The 20204-nt window shown below is 39.7% G+C and overlaps 1 protein-coding gene across 1 annotated transcript in view; it reads right to left on the reverse strand.

The window, feature by feature from the left end:
- The window catches only part of PGGT1B (protein geranylgeranyltransferase type I subunit beta), a 43778-nt gene that overhangs the window by 15001 nt on the left and 8573 nt on the right, over nt 1–20204 (reverse strand). Inside the window, 3 exon segments of the mRNA XM_075727106.1 lie at nt 1531–1663; nt 5013–5164; nt 15379–15446. Of these exon segments, the coding sequence (XP_075583221.1) occupies nt 1531–1663; nt 5013–5164; nt 15379–15446 (353 nt within the window).

Raw genomic sequence — 20204 nt, forward strand, 5'->3', positions numbered from 1 at the left:
AGCATCAAGGCTTTCTCCGTTTTCTCACTTCACCACCCCACCAGCAAGCACACTGGGAGTGCACAAGAAGTTGGGAGGGGACACAGCTGGGACAGCTGACCCCAGCTAACCAAAGGGATATTCCATATGTTGTAACCTCATGCTCAGCTATAAAACTGGGGTAGCAGAAGCAGAAGGTGTGGGGAGGAGGGAGGTGTCTTCCAAGGTGGCTGATGCTTGGAGACTGGCTGGGTATGGGTCTGCTTGTGGGAGGTGGTGACTGACTGATGGCCTTTGCATCACTTGTTTTTCCCTCTTCTCTTCACATAGCTAACTGTCTTTACCTCGATTCATCAGCTTTCTTGCTTTTGTTCTTCCTATTCTCTCCCCTGTCCTGCTGAGGGAAACTGTTGGGGGGAGTAATCAGAGTAGAAACGTATTAAAAGGCATTAAAAGCAACGTAGGTGTGATAGTACAAAGTTTTGTTCATACACTCAATTCCCATATGCAGGCTAATGTCATGAATGCACAATGTATGAAATAGATTTTAAATTTTTTGAAAAAGAACATATGAAGAAAACTCCGCTCCTAACCAGTCTATGGCAGTGTGCCAGAAAGCTTCTTGTGATGTACAGTAAGAAATGTTTATGCATCTACGTACCTCCATAAAAAATAAACAAAAAATAAAAACCATTTTGGTCTGAAGCAGGAGATAAGTCTTTTGCAGACTTGTTTCTCACTTAAATTTTACAATCTCACTGCTGGCAGCAACTACTGAAACATACCGGTTTACAACCAGTTGTACATCATCATAAACTGGCTCTTTTTTGTGGACTGGAAGAGCTTACTCTGTATGCTTACTCACATTCAGGAAATTGTAGTTTTCAAGCTTACTCAGCTTCTTTGAAAAACATTTATTTTAATCCTGGAAAATGAAACTCAATTAAACTAATGAAAACATCATGACAAGAACCTGAAAACTCTTTTGCTCCAACCAAATATGAAGACAGCTTGCACAGACACAGAAAAAAATGTATATATATTATCATTTTCCTTCATTCCAAATATCTAATAAATAAATAATGAAGTGCATGACTAGAAACACTTATGAAGCTTAAACTGATGCCAATAATTAGTTTTTCCTTTGATTCTGTATATCATTTAAAAAGCAGGACTACAGCTCATTGAAATGTGAGAACTTTATTGATGCAGTGCTTTATTTACACACTTTTTCTAAGTTATAGAAACCTCAGACCCCAGTTTTCAAAAACTTGCTTTCAATTTTAAATCGAGTTTTAAAGAAAAAAGATCAGATTTAATTTGCAGTAAACAAAACACACCAAATAAAATTATCTTGCTAGTACAAACATTACAATGAAAATACAAATGCAAAAAAACAATGTACTTTTTCATTTTCAACTTGCTAAAGTAGGAACAGAAAAGAAATTACCATAGTATTTCAGTATGGACAGAGAGATTTTTAGTCATAGTTGAGAAATAAGGCTAGTAACTTTAAAATGTAGTTAGGAATAACACTTTGCAAATACTCACCATACTTCTTCTAATGTAGTCTATCGCTTTTTTCATATCCATGCCTGACCAGTTATCAAGCATGTAGCAGATGCAGGAAGCGCAGTACACAAACCTCATATCATTCTCACTTCCTTCCAGCACTGCACAGAAACTGAAAGAAACGTTTCTGTCATTATACACTGTATAGCCTGTTATATCAGAAAATACGAAAAGCAGTTCAAGGAATTGCATAATTTTTCCTTTAAAAATGAGTTACTTCTATTCACAGTATTCACATAAATGCAACCCAAAGCTATGCTAGATTTTCTGTTTAGAAGATATGATTCTAACTAATCCAAGCCAAATGAATAGAACTGTTAAGATTTAGGGGCCTGGGTGACTTTATTCCCAGCAATGTTGTCCTGGTTTCGGCTGGGATACAGTTAATTTTCTTCCTAGTAGCTGACACAGTGCTGTGTTTTGGATTTAGGATGAGAATAATGCTGATAACACACTGATGTCTTTAGTTGTTGCTCAGTACTACTTATGCTGGTTAAAGACTTTTCAGCTTCCCATGCTCTGCCAGGTGCACAAGAAACTGGGAGGGGGCACAGCCAGAATAGTTGACCCAAACTGATCAAAGGGCTATTCCATACCATATGATGTGATGCTCAGTATAGAAACTGGGGGGGTTGGCCGGGGAGCAGTGATCGCTGCTCGGGAACTGTCTGGGTATCGGTCGGCGGGTGGTGAGCAATTGCATTGTGCATCACTTGCTTTGTATATTATTATCATCATTATTATATCGTTATTATTATCATTACTATTTTACTTTATTTCAATTATTAAACTGTTCTTATCTCAACCCAGGAACGTTTCTCACTCTTACTCCTCCAATTCTCTCCCCTATCCCATCGGGATAGGGGGAGTGAGCGAGCAGCTGCGTGGTGCTTGGTTGCTGGCTGGGGCTAAACCACCACAAATGTAATGACACTGGTCTTTATTTATTTAAAGATGTTAATGCTCACAGCCTTTCACCTATTGCAGTATATACTGATGTATGAGTTACCATTTTAACATTTACTGTTTGGACAGAATTCTTTGTCTTCCTAGTAATCTTAATGGCTCACAAGGCTTTTTTGCCTGACTGCAACTTCAGGATCAGTTTCCCATGTATGTATAAATGTAATTGTTATTACTACCATTTCTAATACAAGTAGTGGAAATTACCTTCAATCCAGTCTTTGTTTTCTTATGGCTACAATCTTTTGAAACTCTAGGAACATTTTAAAGTTGTTGTGTCTGGGTTATCTAGGTACAATCCTGTGCTCTCTGAGAGACCCTTAAAATGAAGATGGATGCCGTGATTTGCTGCCTGACAAGCCTTCCATTTGGTTCAAAGAGCTAGTCAGTATACTTTGATGACTTAACCATTTGCAAGAAGCCAGCACAATAGAATATTCTGATGAGTTCTCCTGACAAATCTCTTAAAAAAAAAAAGAAAAAAAAAAGGTACTTTTGACTTTAAAGACAGTCTTTTAAGCACAAGTATCACCATTATGACACTCCCTCTTTGACCCTGCAATTCAAGTCTGTACCCCATTATCTTCTTGCATAGAAAAGCCTCCAACATTTACTTGGAGATACTTTCATCTCTCCTAACCCCAATGGTGCCAGGCCCTGCTCTCTGCAGCTCAGATAGGGATGAACTCCATTGCCCTCTGGATATGGCACAGGACATTCCGGGAAACCAAGACACTCCTTAACATGTGCCAGTACTGTGGTTTACAATCTCGCTATGTTATCCAGGTAATTCAAATTGCATTCAGCTAAGGTAAGGTAGAAATTAAAATACACACATTTATGTAAAAAGAGCCAATATTTTTTTTTTTTTTTAAAGTTTTTGCTTCTTCACACCTGTCTTTTATTAACTAAGACTAGCATACTTATACTAAGGTAACACCAGAAAAACATCTCTTTCCCTCACGGAGCTCAAATTGCTGTTTCCATCTGGACAAGATGTTAGCTCAAGTTCTGGCCTTCACATTTCCTTTCAGATTTGGGGCAGTAAAAGCAGTTTACATAGGTATGAAAATGTCTGTCACACTAGAAATTGATCCCTGTCAAAGCAACCATTCTATACCAGTGCAAGGAACTCTCCTTTCCCTACAGGGGCTAGCTGGCACTCTTCAGCAGGGAATATAAAACACAGGATCACATATAAGAGTTATCAGTCTATACATTTAAACAACACACGATACAAACATGTAGAAGAGGTTAACTGCATGTAGCTTATTACTGTAATCAGGCAACATGACAAGTAAGCATGTCAAGATGCTAGTGGGTTGGGAGCAACTCATTCCTTTTGGATATACTTCAAAACCAAAAATGGTCCAATGTATAACAGCAATGCTTGGAGCAATGGAAAAGGCACCACCACATGCTTGAAGAAACTGCAAACAGCAGCACATCAAAAAATACATGTATATGTATCTGCATACATATATTAGGACTTGGCCCATTAAGGTCAGTCTACTTTTATAAATAACAGAAAACTGTATATCATAGACTTCATATTCACCACTTACATTCTGGAGTTTTGTGTTTGTTTTTCCTTTCTAAAAAAACATGCAACACTGCATTTTTGTAGTTGTGTTACAAAAAAAGTTGTAATTATAGAAGATGCCTAGGCGATACACAGCCATTTGACCAAAACAAAAGCTTTCTTAACTCATAAAGGATGACAGCAATCTCACTGCGAAGTGAAAGAGAACTCCTTCAGGAACAACATTTCTATAATTCTGCATTTCTTAAAATACTCTTTCAAAAATGACATTCAGTAAAATTTAACAACAGAGACATATCATGTGCACTAGCAGAAGTTTTTATTAGCTACCAGCTTCAGCCTGCATTAAAAACAAACAAACAAAAAGCTCCACCAATGGAAGTAGGTCAAGGGCTTTATACCATCTATTAAAAAATGCACGCAAAAAGGACAGATCTCACAATGAAGTTTAGTAATATTATACTCTTGCTACAAGTAATATATAGGCTAATTCACCCTGTACATTGATATCTTGAATCTCTCAAAACTAAATAAAGCCCATTCTCCCACAAAGCAGAGCAACCCTGATCATAATAGTGTTCCAGGGCCCTGCAAAAACCAGAGAATATAAACACAGAAAACCTCACTTATCTGAAGGACAGCAGAGAAACTACTATCCTCAAGACATAAACCAATCTGTTAACTTTCCAACAGTAAGTATCTACAGTTGTAAGCAAATACCATCATTCTCCAAAACGAAAGCAAATCTACACACAAAGTGCTGTCTGGTCCTGTAAACTGGCATGTGTTCTATGACTGATACTGATTTGATACTGACTACCCACTGAAGCGTTTTCTAATAAAAAGAAGAGATTATACAGCTACTTTCATAAAAAACATGTTTCTTATGTTTTATTCCACATCTGGGTTTTCTATTAACCTTCCAAAGAGTTGCAGAATATTAAATATCTTTTACCTTCCATCCTCCAGCTGGAGAGCTCTCAGTCCTGCCAGTACAGCATCTTTATTCACTCGACTTAAATCATCTCCAAGAATAACCAGGCATGACAGACCTGTGTAAGTCATTGCTATGTGCCCGCTATCATAGGGATGAGATATACCTGGACCCTAGAAAAAAAGTGGAAAAAATAAAAATATTGAAGCATCATAAGACCTTGTATTACAGTCAAACATTCATTTTTCAAAAAAACATTACGAGGTAAGCCAAGTTCTTTTCCCTTCACTCATTACGGTTAAACTGAAGGCATCCCCCTCAGCTTTTCTAATCATACTAAGCTACTGCATGGCTCTGCTACCCTTGTGAACAGTTGGTCAGTAGGAAGGTTTGGAAAAAAGCTTTGCCAAGAGTGGTATTTATGTAAGAGTTAAGCAAAAAGATGGGATGTGTTCAACTGTACCTAAGTTTATCCTGACACACCACACTGGGCATTAGCTTCCTGGCAGCTGGGTAAGCACTGTTAAACAGCCAAACCTCTGGAGGTCCCTTCAACAAAGATTTTACAATCTAATGATCTAGAAAGCAGTGTGAGGGATTATTAGTAATCTCTCTGTCAATTGAAGCAATACCAAATTAGCCTCTCATCTACTTTCATCTCTATTCTAAAACAATAATCAGAGCTTAAACAAAGTATTCACATAGCAAATAACGTCAACTGAGAAGCTAAAATGAGAGTTAAATGCTGACTAGTTACATGATACAAATCACAATAATGGGTGGGGGATTCATAGAGCTGTGCTAAAATTATTGGTTTTCCTGCTGATATTTTATAGGCATGTCCTGGACTGTACCACTTCATGAAAACAGAAACCACATGTAACAAGACGACTTTGGATACTTAGGATGGTTCAATTTGGAGCAACTAAAAGACAACTATTTTGAACAGGATGCTATTTCAATACTGAGTAGTAGGGACAAGCAAGTTTTTAAATCACATTTTACTAACATTATTGCCTAGTCACTTGCCATTTTTATTTTGTAATGCATCCTGAAACCACATGCAAAAAGCAATATAAAACCAAATTTAAGATTATGTTATGTGTAACTGGTATTTTTCAGGGAAGTCATGCTTATTTCCAAAGCCAAAAAGCTTTGCTTCTAACAAGGAACTAGGAGAAAAATCCTTATTACCCACTGGACAGCAAGGGACTGTTCTCACACTAGGGAAATCAAACACAGTTGGGAAAAGGCTTGGGCTATGCAACAGAGAAGGGGAACAAGGGAGTGAGTGCCGAGCTGCACGTCCTCTCCCTCATTTCCAGCCCTGGACTCTCTGTTAAGAAGGGGGCACAAAACTCAACAGCTTCCACTCCTACCCCTGAGCTGCTAGTGCCCCCATCACTGTCTCCTGCTTTGCACATCCCCCAGTCACACACGCACAATTACGGAGTGGTGGAGGCTGGCAGGGACCTCTGGAGGTCATCTGGTCCAGACCCCTGCTCGAGCAGGGTCACGCAGAGCTAGTTGCCCAGGACTGCCTTTAGATGGCTTCTGAATATCTCCAAGGAGGGGGACTCCACCACCTCCCCGGGCAACCTGTGCCAGTGCTCAGTCACCCTCACAGTGACAAAGCGTTTCCTGATGTTCAGAGGCAACCTCCTGTGTTTCAGTGCGTGCCCATTGCCTCTGGTCCTGGCACCGGGCACCACTGAGAAGAGCCTGGCTCTGTCCTCTTTGCACCCTGCCTTCAGGTATGTACATACATTGATGAGATCCCCATGAGCCTTCTCTTCTCCAGGCTGAACAGTCCCAGCTCTCTCAGCCTTTCCTCCTAGGAGAGGTGCTCCAGTCCCAGACAAACTCCCCCATCGGGCACACCACAGATGGAGGAGAGCTGTGCCCTCAAACACCTTAGAAAAAGCTAGTGCAGGCATGAAACATGTTTTTCTAACTTGAATGGATGACAGGCTCTAATTCCAGAAGGAACAACTTTGGCCTATCACAGCAATTTTACGGATTTTACATCTAACAAAACCAAACATCTTCTTTTCAGAAGACCTTGCCCTTAAACATTCTATTATAAGCAGCTTAACCCTTGTGATGCATCAGCTTATTTCAAATGTAAAATTCTGCTCCAAAAATCCAGACATACAGGGTTATACAAATTTGCCCTGACACAGAGAAGTATTCAGTTTAATGTAATTGATTACTTTTAAGCAAAGCAAATCTCTGTTCTAAAAAGCCAAATTTGAACCCATTCTTGCTCTAAAAGAATTCTCAATGTCCCAGCTCTGTAGCTAAAGCTTCTCACGCATTGTGTCAAATGAAATACAAGACACACACTAGTTGATGAAAAATATCTGGAAAGGTTCTCCAACATAGGACCAACTGCTTACAAAATGTCCCAGCAGCTCCTGTCAGCAACTACGAAGAAAACTAAGTTTCCAAACACCTTTATCATTAAGTTAAACTGGAATGAAAGGAACACTTAATTTCTTCCTACTTCCAATAACATAGAGCAGGGCAAGTGCAGAAAATGCCTCTGCTGATTTCACACAAATACACTGAAAATGCCAGAGCCTGCAAATCAATGTTAACTGTTTCATAGGTAGTTCATTTCCAAATCGACACCGACATCAGGAATAACCAAACAGTAATAGATATAGTGAAAGAGTTTGACTCTACATTTGAAAATATTATTTCCAGAGGAAGACTACATTCACTAAGCAAGGAACGTGTACTCTAAGGATATTCAGACTTGCTTTTCAAAACTGTATTTATGAAAACTCTACCCAATTTTCTAACAACTACAAATGCCCTTGGATATTCAGGGAATTTTCTAAGGCATCTACAGTTCTCAAACAACATCCTCCTTCAAGTGACATTTTTCACACAGTGTCTACATAAAGTAACTGAAAATTCCTGCTTCACAAGATTTTTTAAACTGTACTTTTCTATACACATGCTAATGCCATATTGCCTGTAAAGCTTTGGTAGCCTACAAACAATTTTACATAACTGGGCCCTTATTTTGTAGTGAATTCTGTATTTTAGTATTTCTATTATACTATTACTTGCTGCAGTAAAAACAGGCTGCAGACAAAGTGTTATAAGCACTTACTGTTTGCTCATGAAACTAAATACCATCCTCCCCAAATAAACTGCATCAATCACTACAGTACCTGGAAAATGTACAGATTCTATCTGTACTTCCTTTTCCATGCAAACATTTCAACGTGTAGTGGTAGCACACTGCTTTTCCAAATACAGGGTTTCAGCAACACCAGAGCTGTATAAAATTTTGCAAGTTTGGTAGTTTTAGTAAAGAGCACAAACCACACTTGTATATGCATACAAAGCAAACAATAGAGTCTGCTGCCTGTACATAAAATCATGAAGTTCACAGCTAAATTAGTACTGCCATCTGCTTCTGTCCTTGAACATAAACAAAGTAATGCAGAAAAGACTGTTAGGATACATGATTTTGAAACATCATTATGTGGGGAGTCAGGTAGATGATCTCAGTGTTCAAGAACAACTGCTCGTAGGTCACACAACTACCTTTACTACTAATAGTTTCCTCTTACCACAGGATTATCATGTAGCAAGTAATTAAATTCTTTATACAGTAAGTTGGCATACTGCTAGATAGCTTGATATGTAATTACTAAAAAAGCCAGTGGAAGTGACAGAGGGTCCAACACCCTGGTATACAGCCAATGGCTTGAGAACATTTGGTTTAGAGCCAAAAATACCAACAAATATGGTCAATATTTCAATAAAATTAAATTAAATACAGAAGGATCAGAATCAAATATGAGATCATACAGGAATTACTACAAGGCATACTCACAGAGGCCAACATGATGTTTCATATTTGTAATTACTGTAGGATTTTGGAAGCTTTTGAGAGCCTAACAGATCTTTGTTCACCACATGTGGTTTTTAAAAAAACAAATAAAACAGATATACTTATTCACCAGAAGAATAATATAATAATAATATATTCTGTATGCTAACCATAACTGTTCAAATTGTAAGTGTACTGGAATTCACTTTATCTTCTAGGTTCCATGTAATTATTTCAAACTCATTGTGATACTAATTTTCAAATTTTATGTTGTACCTACACACACCAATATGTACTTCACGCACTAATGCAACAGAACACCTGAACCCAAGTAACACAATGTCTTTGAGGGGACAACAAGCAGAATAATTGGAAGTTTCAGAAAAAAAGCCCCAACCAACCAAGCAAAACAAAAAACCCCAACCCCACTACCCAAGAGAACAATACTTTTTTGCAGAAAATTGAGAATTCACAAAATTTGCAGAAACTGGCCCTGTGACAATTTGATATCACAAAGTAGGACTGGAATGGCTTCTCCAAATGCAAAAGATTACAGCAAGTCTCAAAGACTTCATGAGATAATTGCTAATACCTCTAAAATTTGCATGGCTGGGAGGAAGTGTTGCTAGACTGCCTCTGCTATGAAGGACAAAGTAATTCAGACACTCTGTTGAAATTTGTCCCAAATTTATCAAAGATACCGTAGTGAAAGCACCTGATTTTTAACTGGCATCTTCAGGCTTGGTAAAAAGAAGCTCCTTTTTAAGTTCTGTAACAAAGTAAAAAAGCCTACTTCTAGTGATATACAACTACTTCTCCTCACAGGCACTGTAGACTAAAGCAACAGCAGCAACTAAGCAAACTGTCAGCCTAAGCACAAAAACCTCACTGCTCCCACCACCTCAAACTGTGAGCTTCATGAGCTGAGGACACAAAGATAAACAGAATGAAGTTATTTTAAGAATGGCAGAAGTTACACCTCAAAGACTAGCAACAAGAAAGATGTTAAAACTGTGGATTGATTGTTAAACACTTAGACTAAACAACCATAAGAAACACACTTGATCCAGTAAGGTTATGTCTACATTTAGGAGTAATGCAACAGGAGTGGGTCTGGAGGGCAGAACAGTAGGTGCTGCAGTACCGGTGCCCAGACAATACGCATTTCACAGTCCATGCCAGCTGTAGTCTGGCTCCATGGACTAATGGCCCACTAATGGAGAAGTTCAGTCAGAGCACAGCTGGTTCAGTTTCATTTAAAAGGAGCCCAGTTTGCGTGTCGTCCTCTTCTGGAGCAAGCACATGAAACTGCTCTTATAAAGTGCTCTCTACTGATCTGAACCAATACACTGGTGCAGACATACTCCGAGAAGACAATGATGGGATATGGCCAGGTCCTGTTCTCTCTATACCCTTCACCTTTTGTGATGTTTACAGTTTGTAGGTCAAACAGGAAACATTAACTTGGATCTCAATGATGGAGTAAACCAGTTTTGCTCTATGGTCTCTACAACCTGAGCCTTCCTTAAAAAGAATTAACACTTAAAGATGCAAGGTGAGTGGAAGTTTTTAAACATTTAAATCTGGTTCAGTGACGTGATAACGTTCCCTGCCACATCACCCAGACAGCTATTTAAACATAACTCATGGTGACCAAAAATTCCTGCTGACCACTGCAGAGAGGGCCAAGAAACTCTCTGCTGCAAAAGCATGGGCAAGGTATCTCCGAACACTAATAAAGAATGCTACTAAACATTCTCCAACACAGCCAGAGTCCCACTTTCAAAACACTTTCTTCTCACACCTGGCATCAGTGTTACAAACATGGATTATTTCAGCCTTGAGAAAATACAATGTTGTGTCAGGCACACAAAACAGATCGTTTTTTCCAAAGTGAAAGCATATGTTACTGCAATCTTACATAGAAGTTCCAGCTATTGGCTTTCAATCTAGTCCCTAAAACTGATTTATAACACTTGAAAAATATTGAAAAGACCTAGGCCTATCTGAAACTCTAAGGAGACTGTTCACCCCTAAATTAAAAAGCTAGTTTAAACTCCAATAACAACAAATCAGAGAGACTGCAGAACCTGGAGCCATTCAGAAAATAATTGTTACCTAATTTTAAATTATTGATGTTTAAATGCAGTGATAGAAGTGGCACTCTCAGCCTTCATTTACAGTTAAGATTGTTAAGGCTTGTAAAGGCTGTGTATGGTGATTTGGTCAACTGGATATGGTTTTGTTTCACTTTTGCTACAGTCCCAAAAAGCAGCACAGACACTACCATCGAACACTGAAAGGGTAACAGCTAAAAAAAACCCAACCCCCAAACCAAAACCAAATGAGCTAACCTGGTAACATTTAGTAAAGTTGGCAATTCTAACACATCCCTTGCTTTTTTCTATTATTTTGAAAGGTCCCTCGTGACAGAAGAGATTTGGCTACCTCCAGTATGGCACTTTCTCAGAGTTCAAGAATGAAATCACTGTAGTGGCATGTAATAAATAATAACTGTCAATGCAAATCCAAGATGCTTACAGGCTTTTTTCAAGACATAGATTTAACAGAACATTTTAAAATGATGAATAAAGAAAAATGACAAGACCTTAAACATAATTCAAAGTCATCACAGTGGATTTCCAAGTCTTTCTTTTTCTAAGTTATTTCAGAACGTTTTAGGGCAACAGTGCTGGAAATACTTTAAACCTTTGTATGCCAATAAATCAAGCACAACTGATTCTTCTAATGCAGATACAATGAAAAAATGTATTGCAACACTTGAATAAAGAGCATATCCATCTGCAGACAGTTTTCTAGAGATAATGACCTTGTAGCTAATTTCCACAGGTTACATGATTCTACCCTTTTGTCCCTTCTGCAGATTGGCTAACACATTATGAGACACTGATGGGCCACAACACACTTCTTGAAAAGAGAATATTTAAGTATGAAGCGTGTACTATTGGAAGTTGAGACTTAAATTAAAACACCAGAAAGTGCTGGGAAGGGGTAACAACACTTTGCCAATCTTACAGACTTTTTGTCTTCAGAGGCCTTTACAAGGTCGCAGAACTATACCCAGAACTCGCTCTTGAAGCTTTATACACTGGGGAGGATTTGAAAAAGGTTCAAAAAAGCATGCACTGATTTAATGTACTACACCACATGGCACTGACCCAAACCTTTGAGGAAACATGACTGACACATTTTTATTATCTCAGTTTGGTAAAACTGTGTCTTCATCCATTTTATAATGCTGTTACGCTACAACAATAGCATGACAACCTCAGCTTCTTTAGGTGACTTATCAAAGACAACCATCTTCTGAGTAAAACCAGTCTTTTTCTTACTGAAATTATTGTCTACTATTTTTAACAAAGTATCCCAATAAGTCACCACTACAGATGCCAAATTGGTTTAGGTTTTAAGCAGAAATTTTCCTTTTTTCCTTCAAGCTCAGCAGGTGGTTGGATTGCCACTGAGGTTAATTCCAATTAAAACACATGATGAATTCATCCTGTTACTACAGTCCGAGCTCACTGCAGACACCATCTGTAGTGTAAACCAGGATAAATACTAAAGCAAACCAAGAGACAAATTACCTTGCCTATCACATGCTGCTGTAGTACAGTGTAGAGATGTAAAAAACCCTCTTCACAATTATTTTACCCTTGTTAGAAAGCGCAACCTCTGAATATTACTGCTATGAGTACTTGTCTGACTTGCTATGCAGAGAGGCATATGCAGTTATTACTCCATTCCCAGTAGTTATTCAGAAGCATAAAGTTACGCTGTTAAGAGTAAATAAGGCCAAAACAGGCTGCTGTACTATCTTCATACTCAAGTTAGTTCAAGCATTTTTACACTCAGCTAGAGTCATTAGTGTATCAGATGTCCATCCTTGCTTGCAATTTCATATTCCAAGATTCATCTGTTAATTTATATTTAAAATCTTGCTGTCTGTCCACTACAAAAATCAAGTACTTGGTGATAATTTAGTGCTCTTCCACATTTTTCATCCACTCTTTAGTGAGATTTGACTCTTCACTCTCAAACAAAGGATAGAACTACTATACCTCTTTCACAGTCCTTCCTGCACACCGGCCTCTACTTCCCTCTTCCAACTGTATCAGACCTTCTGTACCATCTTCAGCAGCCTCTGCTAACTCCTTTCTCTCTTGTATTAAAGGCCATTTCCTTTCGTATACACATTTAAGTCTCCTGAACCTCAGCTCCATGGGCTTCAAAGTGTCCTCTCTTACAGAAATGGCAAACTGAGATGAGCAGAGCCTTGCCTATGTTTGAGTGGATACCAGGTGCAATCAAACACTCGTGTTTCATCACATGAAGAGGAATACTGAAGACCAGCATGTGCTGCACCACTTACTACAGAGCTATTCTGCCCTTCTCCACCAGGTGAAGTTCTTGAGTTAGAGAAGTTTCCTGATTTCAGTAACAGATCAGAGAAAGGGGAGAGTGCACTGAGACAAGCCACAATTTGTATGTCAGTTTCTTCACTGCCCTGGAAACTCAAGTGGCACACGATTTTAGTACGTTTCTTAAAAGCTCTGCAAAGATTTGGCTCTTGGCTCTGCAAAGCCAAGGAGGATCTCCATTCTTTGCTGGATGTGGGGGGGAACATTGTCACCGAGGACAAGGAAAAGGCTGAAGTACTTAACGCCTTCTTTGCCTCTGTGTTCAACAGCCAGACCGGTCATCCCCAGGGTACTCAGGCCCTTGAGCAAGAGGATAGGGATAGGGACCAGAATGGAGCCCTCATAGTCCAGGAGGAAGCAGTTAATGACCTGCTATGCCACCTGGACGCTCACAACTCTATGGGGCCGGATGGGATCCACCCAAGAGTACTGAGGGAGCTGGCAGAGGAGCTTGCCAAGCCACTTTCCATCATCTATCAACAGTCCTGGTTAACAGGGGAGGTCCCTGATGACTGGAGGCTTGCCAATGTGACGCCCATCTACAAGAAGGGCCGGAAGGAGGACCCGGAGAACTACAGGCCTGTCAGCCTGACCTCGGTGCCGGGGAAGATTATGGAGAGGTTCATCTTGAGCGAACTCCACAGGCAAGTACAGGTCAACCAGGGGATCAGGCCCAGCCAGCATGGGTTCACAAAAGGCAGGTCCTGCTTGACCAACCTGATCTCCTTCTATGACCTGGTGACCCGCCTGGTAGATGATGGAAAGGCTGTGGATGTCATCTACCTCGACTTTAGCAAAGCTTTTGACACCGTCTCGCATAATATCCTCCTCGGGAAGCTGGCAGCTCACGGCTTGGACAGGCATACTCTTCGCTGGGTAAAGAACTGGTTGGGTGGCCGAGCCCAGAGAGTAGTGATAAATGGTGTTAAGTCCAGTTGGCGGCCGGTCACGAGCGGTGTTCCCCAGGGCTCTGTTTTAGGGCCAGTCTTGTTCAATATCTTTATCAATGATCTGGATGAGGGGATCGAGTGCACCCTCAGTAAGTTTGCAGACGACACCAAATTGGGTGGGAGTGTCGATCTGCTGGAGGGTAGGATGGCCCTGCAGAGGGACCTGGACAGACTAGATCGATGGGCCGTGGCCAACTGTATGAGGTTCAACAAGGCCAAGTGCCGGGTCCTGCACTTCGGTCACAACAACCCCATGCAACGCTACAGGCTTGGGGAGGAGTGGCTGGAAAGATGCCTGCTGGAAAAGGACCTGGGGGTGTTGGTGGACATCCGGCTGAACATGAGCCAGCAGTGTGCCCAGGTGGCCAAGAAGGCCAACAGCATCCTGGCTTGTATCAGGAATGCTGTGGCCAGCAGGAGCAGGGAGGTGATTGTCCCCCTGTACTCGGCGCTGGTGAGGCCGCACCTGGAATACTGTGTCCAGTTTTGGGCCCCTCACTACAAGAAAGACATTGAGGTGCTGGAGCGTGTTCAGAGGCGGGCAACGAAGCTGGTGAAGGGTCTGGAGAACAAGTCTTATGAGGAGCGGCTGAGGGAACTGGGGTTGTTTAGCCTGGAAAAGAGGAGGCTGAGGGGAGACCTTATCGCTCTCTACAACTACCTGAAAGGAGGTTGTAGTGAGGTGGGTGTTGGTCTCTTCTCCCAAGTAGCTAGCGATAGGACAAGAGGAAATGGGCTTAAGCTGCGCCAGGGGAGGTTTAGACTGGAAATTAGGAAAAATTTCTTTACGGAAAGGGTGGTCAGGCATTGGAACAGGCTGCCCAGAGAGGTGGTGGAGTCACCATCCCTGGAGGCATTTAAAAAACGGGTAGATGTGGCACTTCGGGATATGGTTTAGTCTGGTCTACCCTTGATTAGTCTAGAGCGGGCTTGGTAGTGTAGGTTAATGGTTGGACTGGATGATCTTAAAGGTCTTTTCCAACCTAGATGATTCTATGATTCTATGATTTCAGTGTATTAACAGCGCAAAAATCCCTGCCTTCCAGAAATTCCATAATTATGCAGTTAATATTATAAAAAACACACAAGATCATCTAATGCTTAATTGAAAATATTTCACACATACACACACGCACTTAACCGACCTTGGAGGGATTGAATGGCATCCCTAAATAAGAAGAGCCTCTGAATCCACAGCGATTCAAGTTTGATCCTGGAAAAGATAAAAAAATAGACTTAACTAACTTGCTTTGCTGAAACACTCATTATAAACCATTAATTCTTTAGTCAAGATCAAGACCTGTTACTTCAACACTATTCACAGTATTACTAGAGTTTGCATGTGTCTTTCATTATGTTCCCAGTATCAGTTTGTTATTACCCTGATTAATTAAAAAAACAAAACAAAGAAAACCACAAGCAAACTTGATCCTGCTGTAACAACAAAGCAACAGATTTTTTTGATTTGGTGGAAATACAGTGTTTGTATCAGCACAGAATTGTCTTCCATGCTCACCAAAAAAAAAAAAAAAAAAAAAAAAAAAGATTGCTCCCCTGGGAAAGTGCCAAGAGTTAACAGATTTTTTTCCTCTCTGGATTCCTGCCTGGTAATACTGTCTGTTCCCAGGCAGAACTGTTTTAAGATACTTTGCAACATGTACAAGGACAAACAATCTACAGTGTTAAGCTAGCACCGATCTAACTCAATACTGTTGGAGCGAAACAGTTAAAACGACATGAAAGGCAAATTTTTAATTGGAGCCATTTTTCTCTCACCCAATACACAGGTACAAGAACACTGTAGCCATCGAACACTTCTGTTAGTGATTCAGTAGAATTTATTTTAAATGTGTCACAGCACCTGAGCCTGCAGCATACAGAAGTGTGCACCACATACTGTCTAGAGCTAAGTACAGGTGTGCAGGACTCAAATCTGCTTCTGCATAGCAAAAACTCAATGACTTTGCTCCACAGCCTCTGAAAGTAAAAGCCTAATGAGTCCTGTAATTCAACAGCACTTGGGTGTTCTTAAATTCTCTCCCCATTTTTGTCACCAGCTCTTCAGCCTTTAACCTAAAAATCGTCATGGAGATGAGGGAAAATTGCACCAGACTAACCAAACAAGAATCGTTATAAAGCTAAAAGTCCTAAAAACCATCACCATGCAATGTGGTCTACCAGCTTTGGTGTCATTTATCAGCACATTTATCAGCTTCTAATTTTAAATAAATTCTGCATGTATGCAATGTTTAAACTAGAAGCTTTTATCAACATGGTTAAAGTATACAAGTTTCTCTACCAGACAACTCTTTGGATCTAATTTACATGGAGTGAACTACTACTTAATAGAAAAAACCCCACCTGCACTTCTCCACTTCCTCCATCTTTCAATCAAAAGTACTTTTTAATGATTCTACAGGTGTAATGAAGGTCATTTCAGCCTGCACTAAAAACTGGTACACTACAGTCATACCCACAAAGACAAAACAGAAGGAGTATCTGTATTTGTAGACAAAAGAAATGCATAAGTGTTATATTTTGTTAGAATTTAAGCCTTCTCAGCAGAGAGCATTTGTCTGTTAGCTCCTGGAGTCAAAGACTTGCATTTCATGTTGCAACAGGTTCTGGAAAGCACAAGAAATATTAGTCTTAAGGACTAATCTAAGGTCCTGAAAGATACTGCCCAAAAAACATCACAATTTGAAAAATGACACAATGTGAATGAATCAGTAAGAGAAGAACTAGAATTCCTACTTCTTAAATACCAGATTTCCTAGGTGACATTGTGGAAAAGTCACTATTCATTCGGCCCATTTTCAATAAAAATGAATCTGTGTCTTAAGTGCTCAAGTAAACTACAAAATTCACTTTGAAATGGCATTAATGTGGAAACCCTTTATCCAGGAAACAGTTGCTGTCCTACTAGCAGACAGGTGTTCTGGCCTGCTGCAAACGAAGACATGCTACAATTAGGACTGCTCTGAAGTCAAGCAGAACTCAGCTGCTAGTTTCTAGATGGAAGGAGTCATCCCAGCAAGACTGATCCCCATCACTGGCCTTTTAGACTGTAGCTTATAATTCATTATCAAGGTAGAAATGGCCGTGTGAAACCCAAGTGCAGTGTGCTCTTAGTGGGTCGCTTTGGTTGGCTTCTGACTTGACAGCTACTATGAAAAAAAAGAGATTAAAAATAAAGCACACTAATGAAATCAGGATATATTATTCCCTTTAGCTGTCCAATTTTCATGTAGTATTTTAAAACTTTTCTTGTACTGCTAAACTGCTACCAACTAAAACCCAGCACTGGTAGTTTTAAAATGCTGGATTTTTAACTTCATTGTTACCATTGATTTAAAATCTATTTTGACTCTCTGTGTCAGTGACTTCCAATCTCCCATCCCAGACTTTATACACTGGCTCCTAGGAGAAACACAAGAATAGCGTGGCTCTTCAATGCCCTTACTACTGCATAATCTTTAAAGGGAATTTTATCCCCTCCTTCAAACAAAAAAACTTTGTCATTAATGTGCATGTCATAGATGCTTCCTAGACCTTCAGCACTGCCAGTAAATTGCTAGATTTCTAGTTACAATTCTTGAACTAAAAAATAGAGTGCTGAGCTGACAAAGGAAGTGTTAAAACAGGAAGTGAGAATGAGAACAGCTCATTTCTAACCAGATGACTGGCACACTGATGTCATGTCCCAAATTTTTTTTAGCTTCCTGTGAGCATACAAGTTCAAAACCAAATGGGAACGAGGGTAAAACCACTGCCTTTCAGTTTATGCACACCACCTCACCTTCTGTGAAGTTGGTTTTACTATTTCATTGCAAAGTACTTGTACTTCTTATCTTACATAATAGCTTAGTAGTGCTAATCAAACTCTTGCCTACTTCTCTGAACCACAAACAGCCTGTCAGAATCAGAAATAAAATTATAAATTAAACATACCCTAATGAAAAGGATATGATCATAGTTTATGTCCCTTGTAAAACTTGCTGGAATGACCAGTTCAGCTCCAGCACAGTCCACTGAAGCATCGAGTACAAGTGCAGTTATGAAATGGTACCACCTAGTGTTCACTTTCAGAGTTAAGCATATTTAACCACTTTCTGAAAGAGCTTAAGACAGAGCAAAAAGTAGTAAATGTTTTATCAATCGCTGCATGACTATTGCAAGCTGAACAAAACCCACCTGGAAAAATGTCTCACATTTGACAACAGAACTAAAGAAAACTGACCCTTTTCCCAAACCAAAAGACTCCACGCTTAAATCAAGAGCTGAGATTTTTCCCGTGAAGAAAACCACATTACTTATATGTGTGTAGGCCAGAAAGTCCTTAAGACATGTAACAGAGCTCCAAGTGATGACCACAGATGTCTTATCCTGGGAGCTCCTTTGTTACAGACAGGACATTTTTGTTATTTATATTCTATTATTTGTCTTGCATGGGAAGATTGATAATTTTTCCCACTACTTCCTCCCATTCAGGTTACCTACGCATTCCTCTGGTTCCAAGGCTTTTCGCATATTGCTAACTACAGATGCAAGCTTACACACACCATTAAAATCTTAATATTAAAAAAAAAAAAAAAATCACAGCTTTAACATAGGCTGACACAGTCAGTACATCCAGATAAAAGTAAGCCTAAGTAATTCTCATTGAACTAGGGCTAAAAAATAATTATTCTTATAAATCAAAGCACCAGAATATATCATAAAAAGCAAAGCTGCATTCTCTAAAATGGCAGCCCATTATACAGCCAAATAAATACTTCAAATGTAACCATTAAAGAAGGTTATGTTGGAGAATTCATATTTATGCTCAAGAAACTCATATCAGAAAGCTCACGTGTAACAACGATCTCAGAATCAGTCAATGACATTCTATCCATTTTTTTCAGTACTGACACACAAGTAAAGAAGTATTATTACAAATCTAAATTTAGACTTTGACAGAAGAAAGTTTTAGGTCCCTGATGTAGTGTAATGTTTTTCAGCCTGCTATGCCTGGGTCCTGGGGGTTCAGACCCTCAACTGAACTATGTCTCAGCTCTCCTTTTGGTGCCATTTCTTAGCACAGAGAAGCCGCTGAAGCATCCAGCTGTCAGAAAGTACAATCTTCTTCCCTCTCCTTTACTAGCACTCCCAGCCAACACAGTTCACCAATGCAACACAAAGGTAACCTTCTGTTAGATAAATAAATGCATGCTTTTCTGCCACTTCAGCAAGCTAAACCAGATCTCAAGCAGGGTCAAACAAGTGTCAGTGTTGCTATGGGGGAGGATGGTGGATGAATATGGCCAAGGAGTGTGCCTCCACTGTCTGTCTGTCATTAGATTACTTAAGCACAGAGCTCTGGATTCACTCTCTTTCAGAAGTGCTGAACAGTTTTGCAATGTGACCTGCAAGAAACTGGGATACATCTTACATTTTTAAGAGTTGCATTTTAAGATAGTTAAAATAAATTTGAGATTCTGTCTCAGAGCTGCTTTATGAGAGGAAAAACAGTAAAGCTCTGACGTGACAAGATTCTTAAGAACAAGCAGTTGAAACACAGTCTTTTGTCAACCCTCTTCCAATTTCACTAACACTTTAAAAAGCATGTTTTAGTGTAAATACGTAACATTTCTGATAAGGCTTGTAAAAGAGCACCACCCTCCTCAAAATGAAAAAAAGAAAAAGATTTCAACTTCTTTCTAAAAGGAAACACGGTGAGGTCTTTCTGCAATGAACACTCAAACAAAACAAAAACATGTATTAGCCATGCACCTAAGCAGAGGATTTACTGAAAGTGAAGGAAAAGTAACAATGGCCAAAATCTACAGAATATAAAGCCAAACTATTTTGCAAGAGTTATACAGAAGACAGGGGCCCTCTAAATAAGCAGAAGACAGCAAGCGTTCAGCTAAGGGTGGTAGGTTTCTGTGTGAGGGTCGGTTCATGTGTGACATGCCATTCCCTCCTAATT

Source organism: Pelecanus crispus, chromosome Z (genome assembly GCF_030463565.1).
Source record: "Pelecanus crispus isolate bPelCri1 chromosome Z, bPelCri1.pri, whole genome shotgun sequence".
Taxonomy (NCBI): domain Eukaryota; kingdom Metazoa; phylum Chordata; class Aves; order Pelecaniformes; family Pelecanidae; genus Pelecanus; species Pelecanus crispus.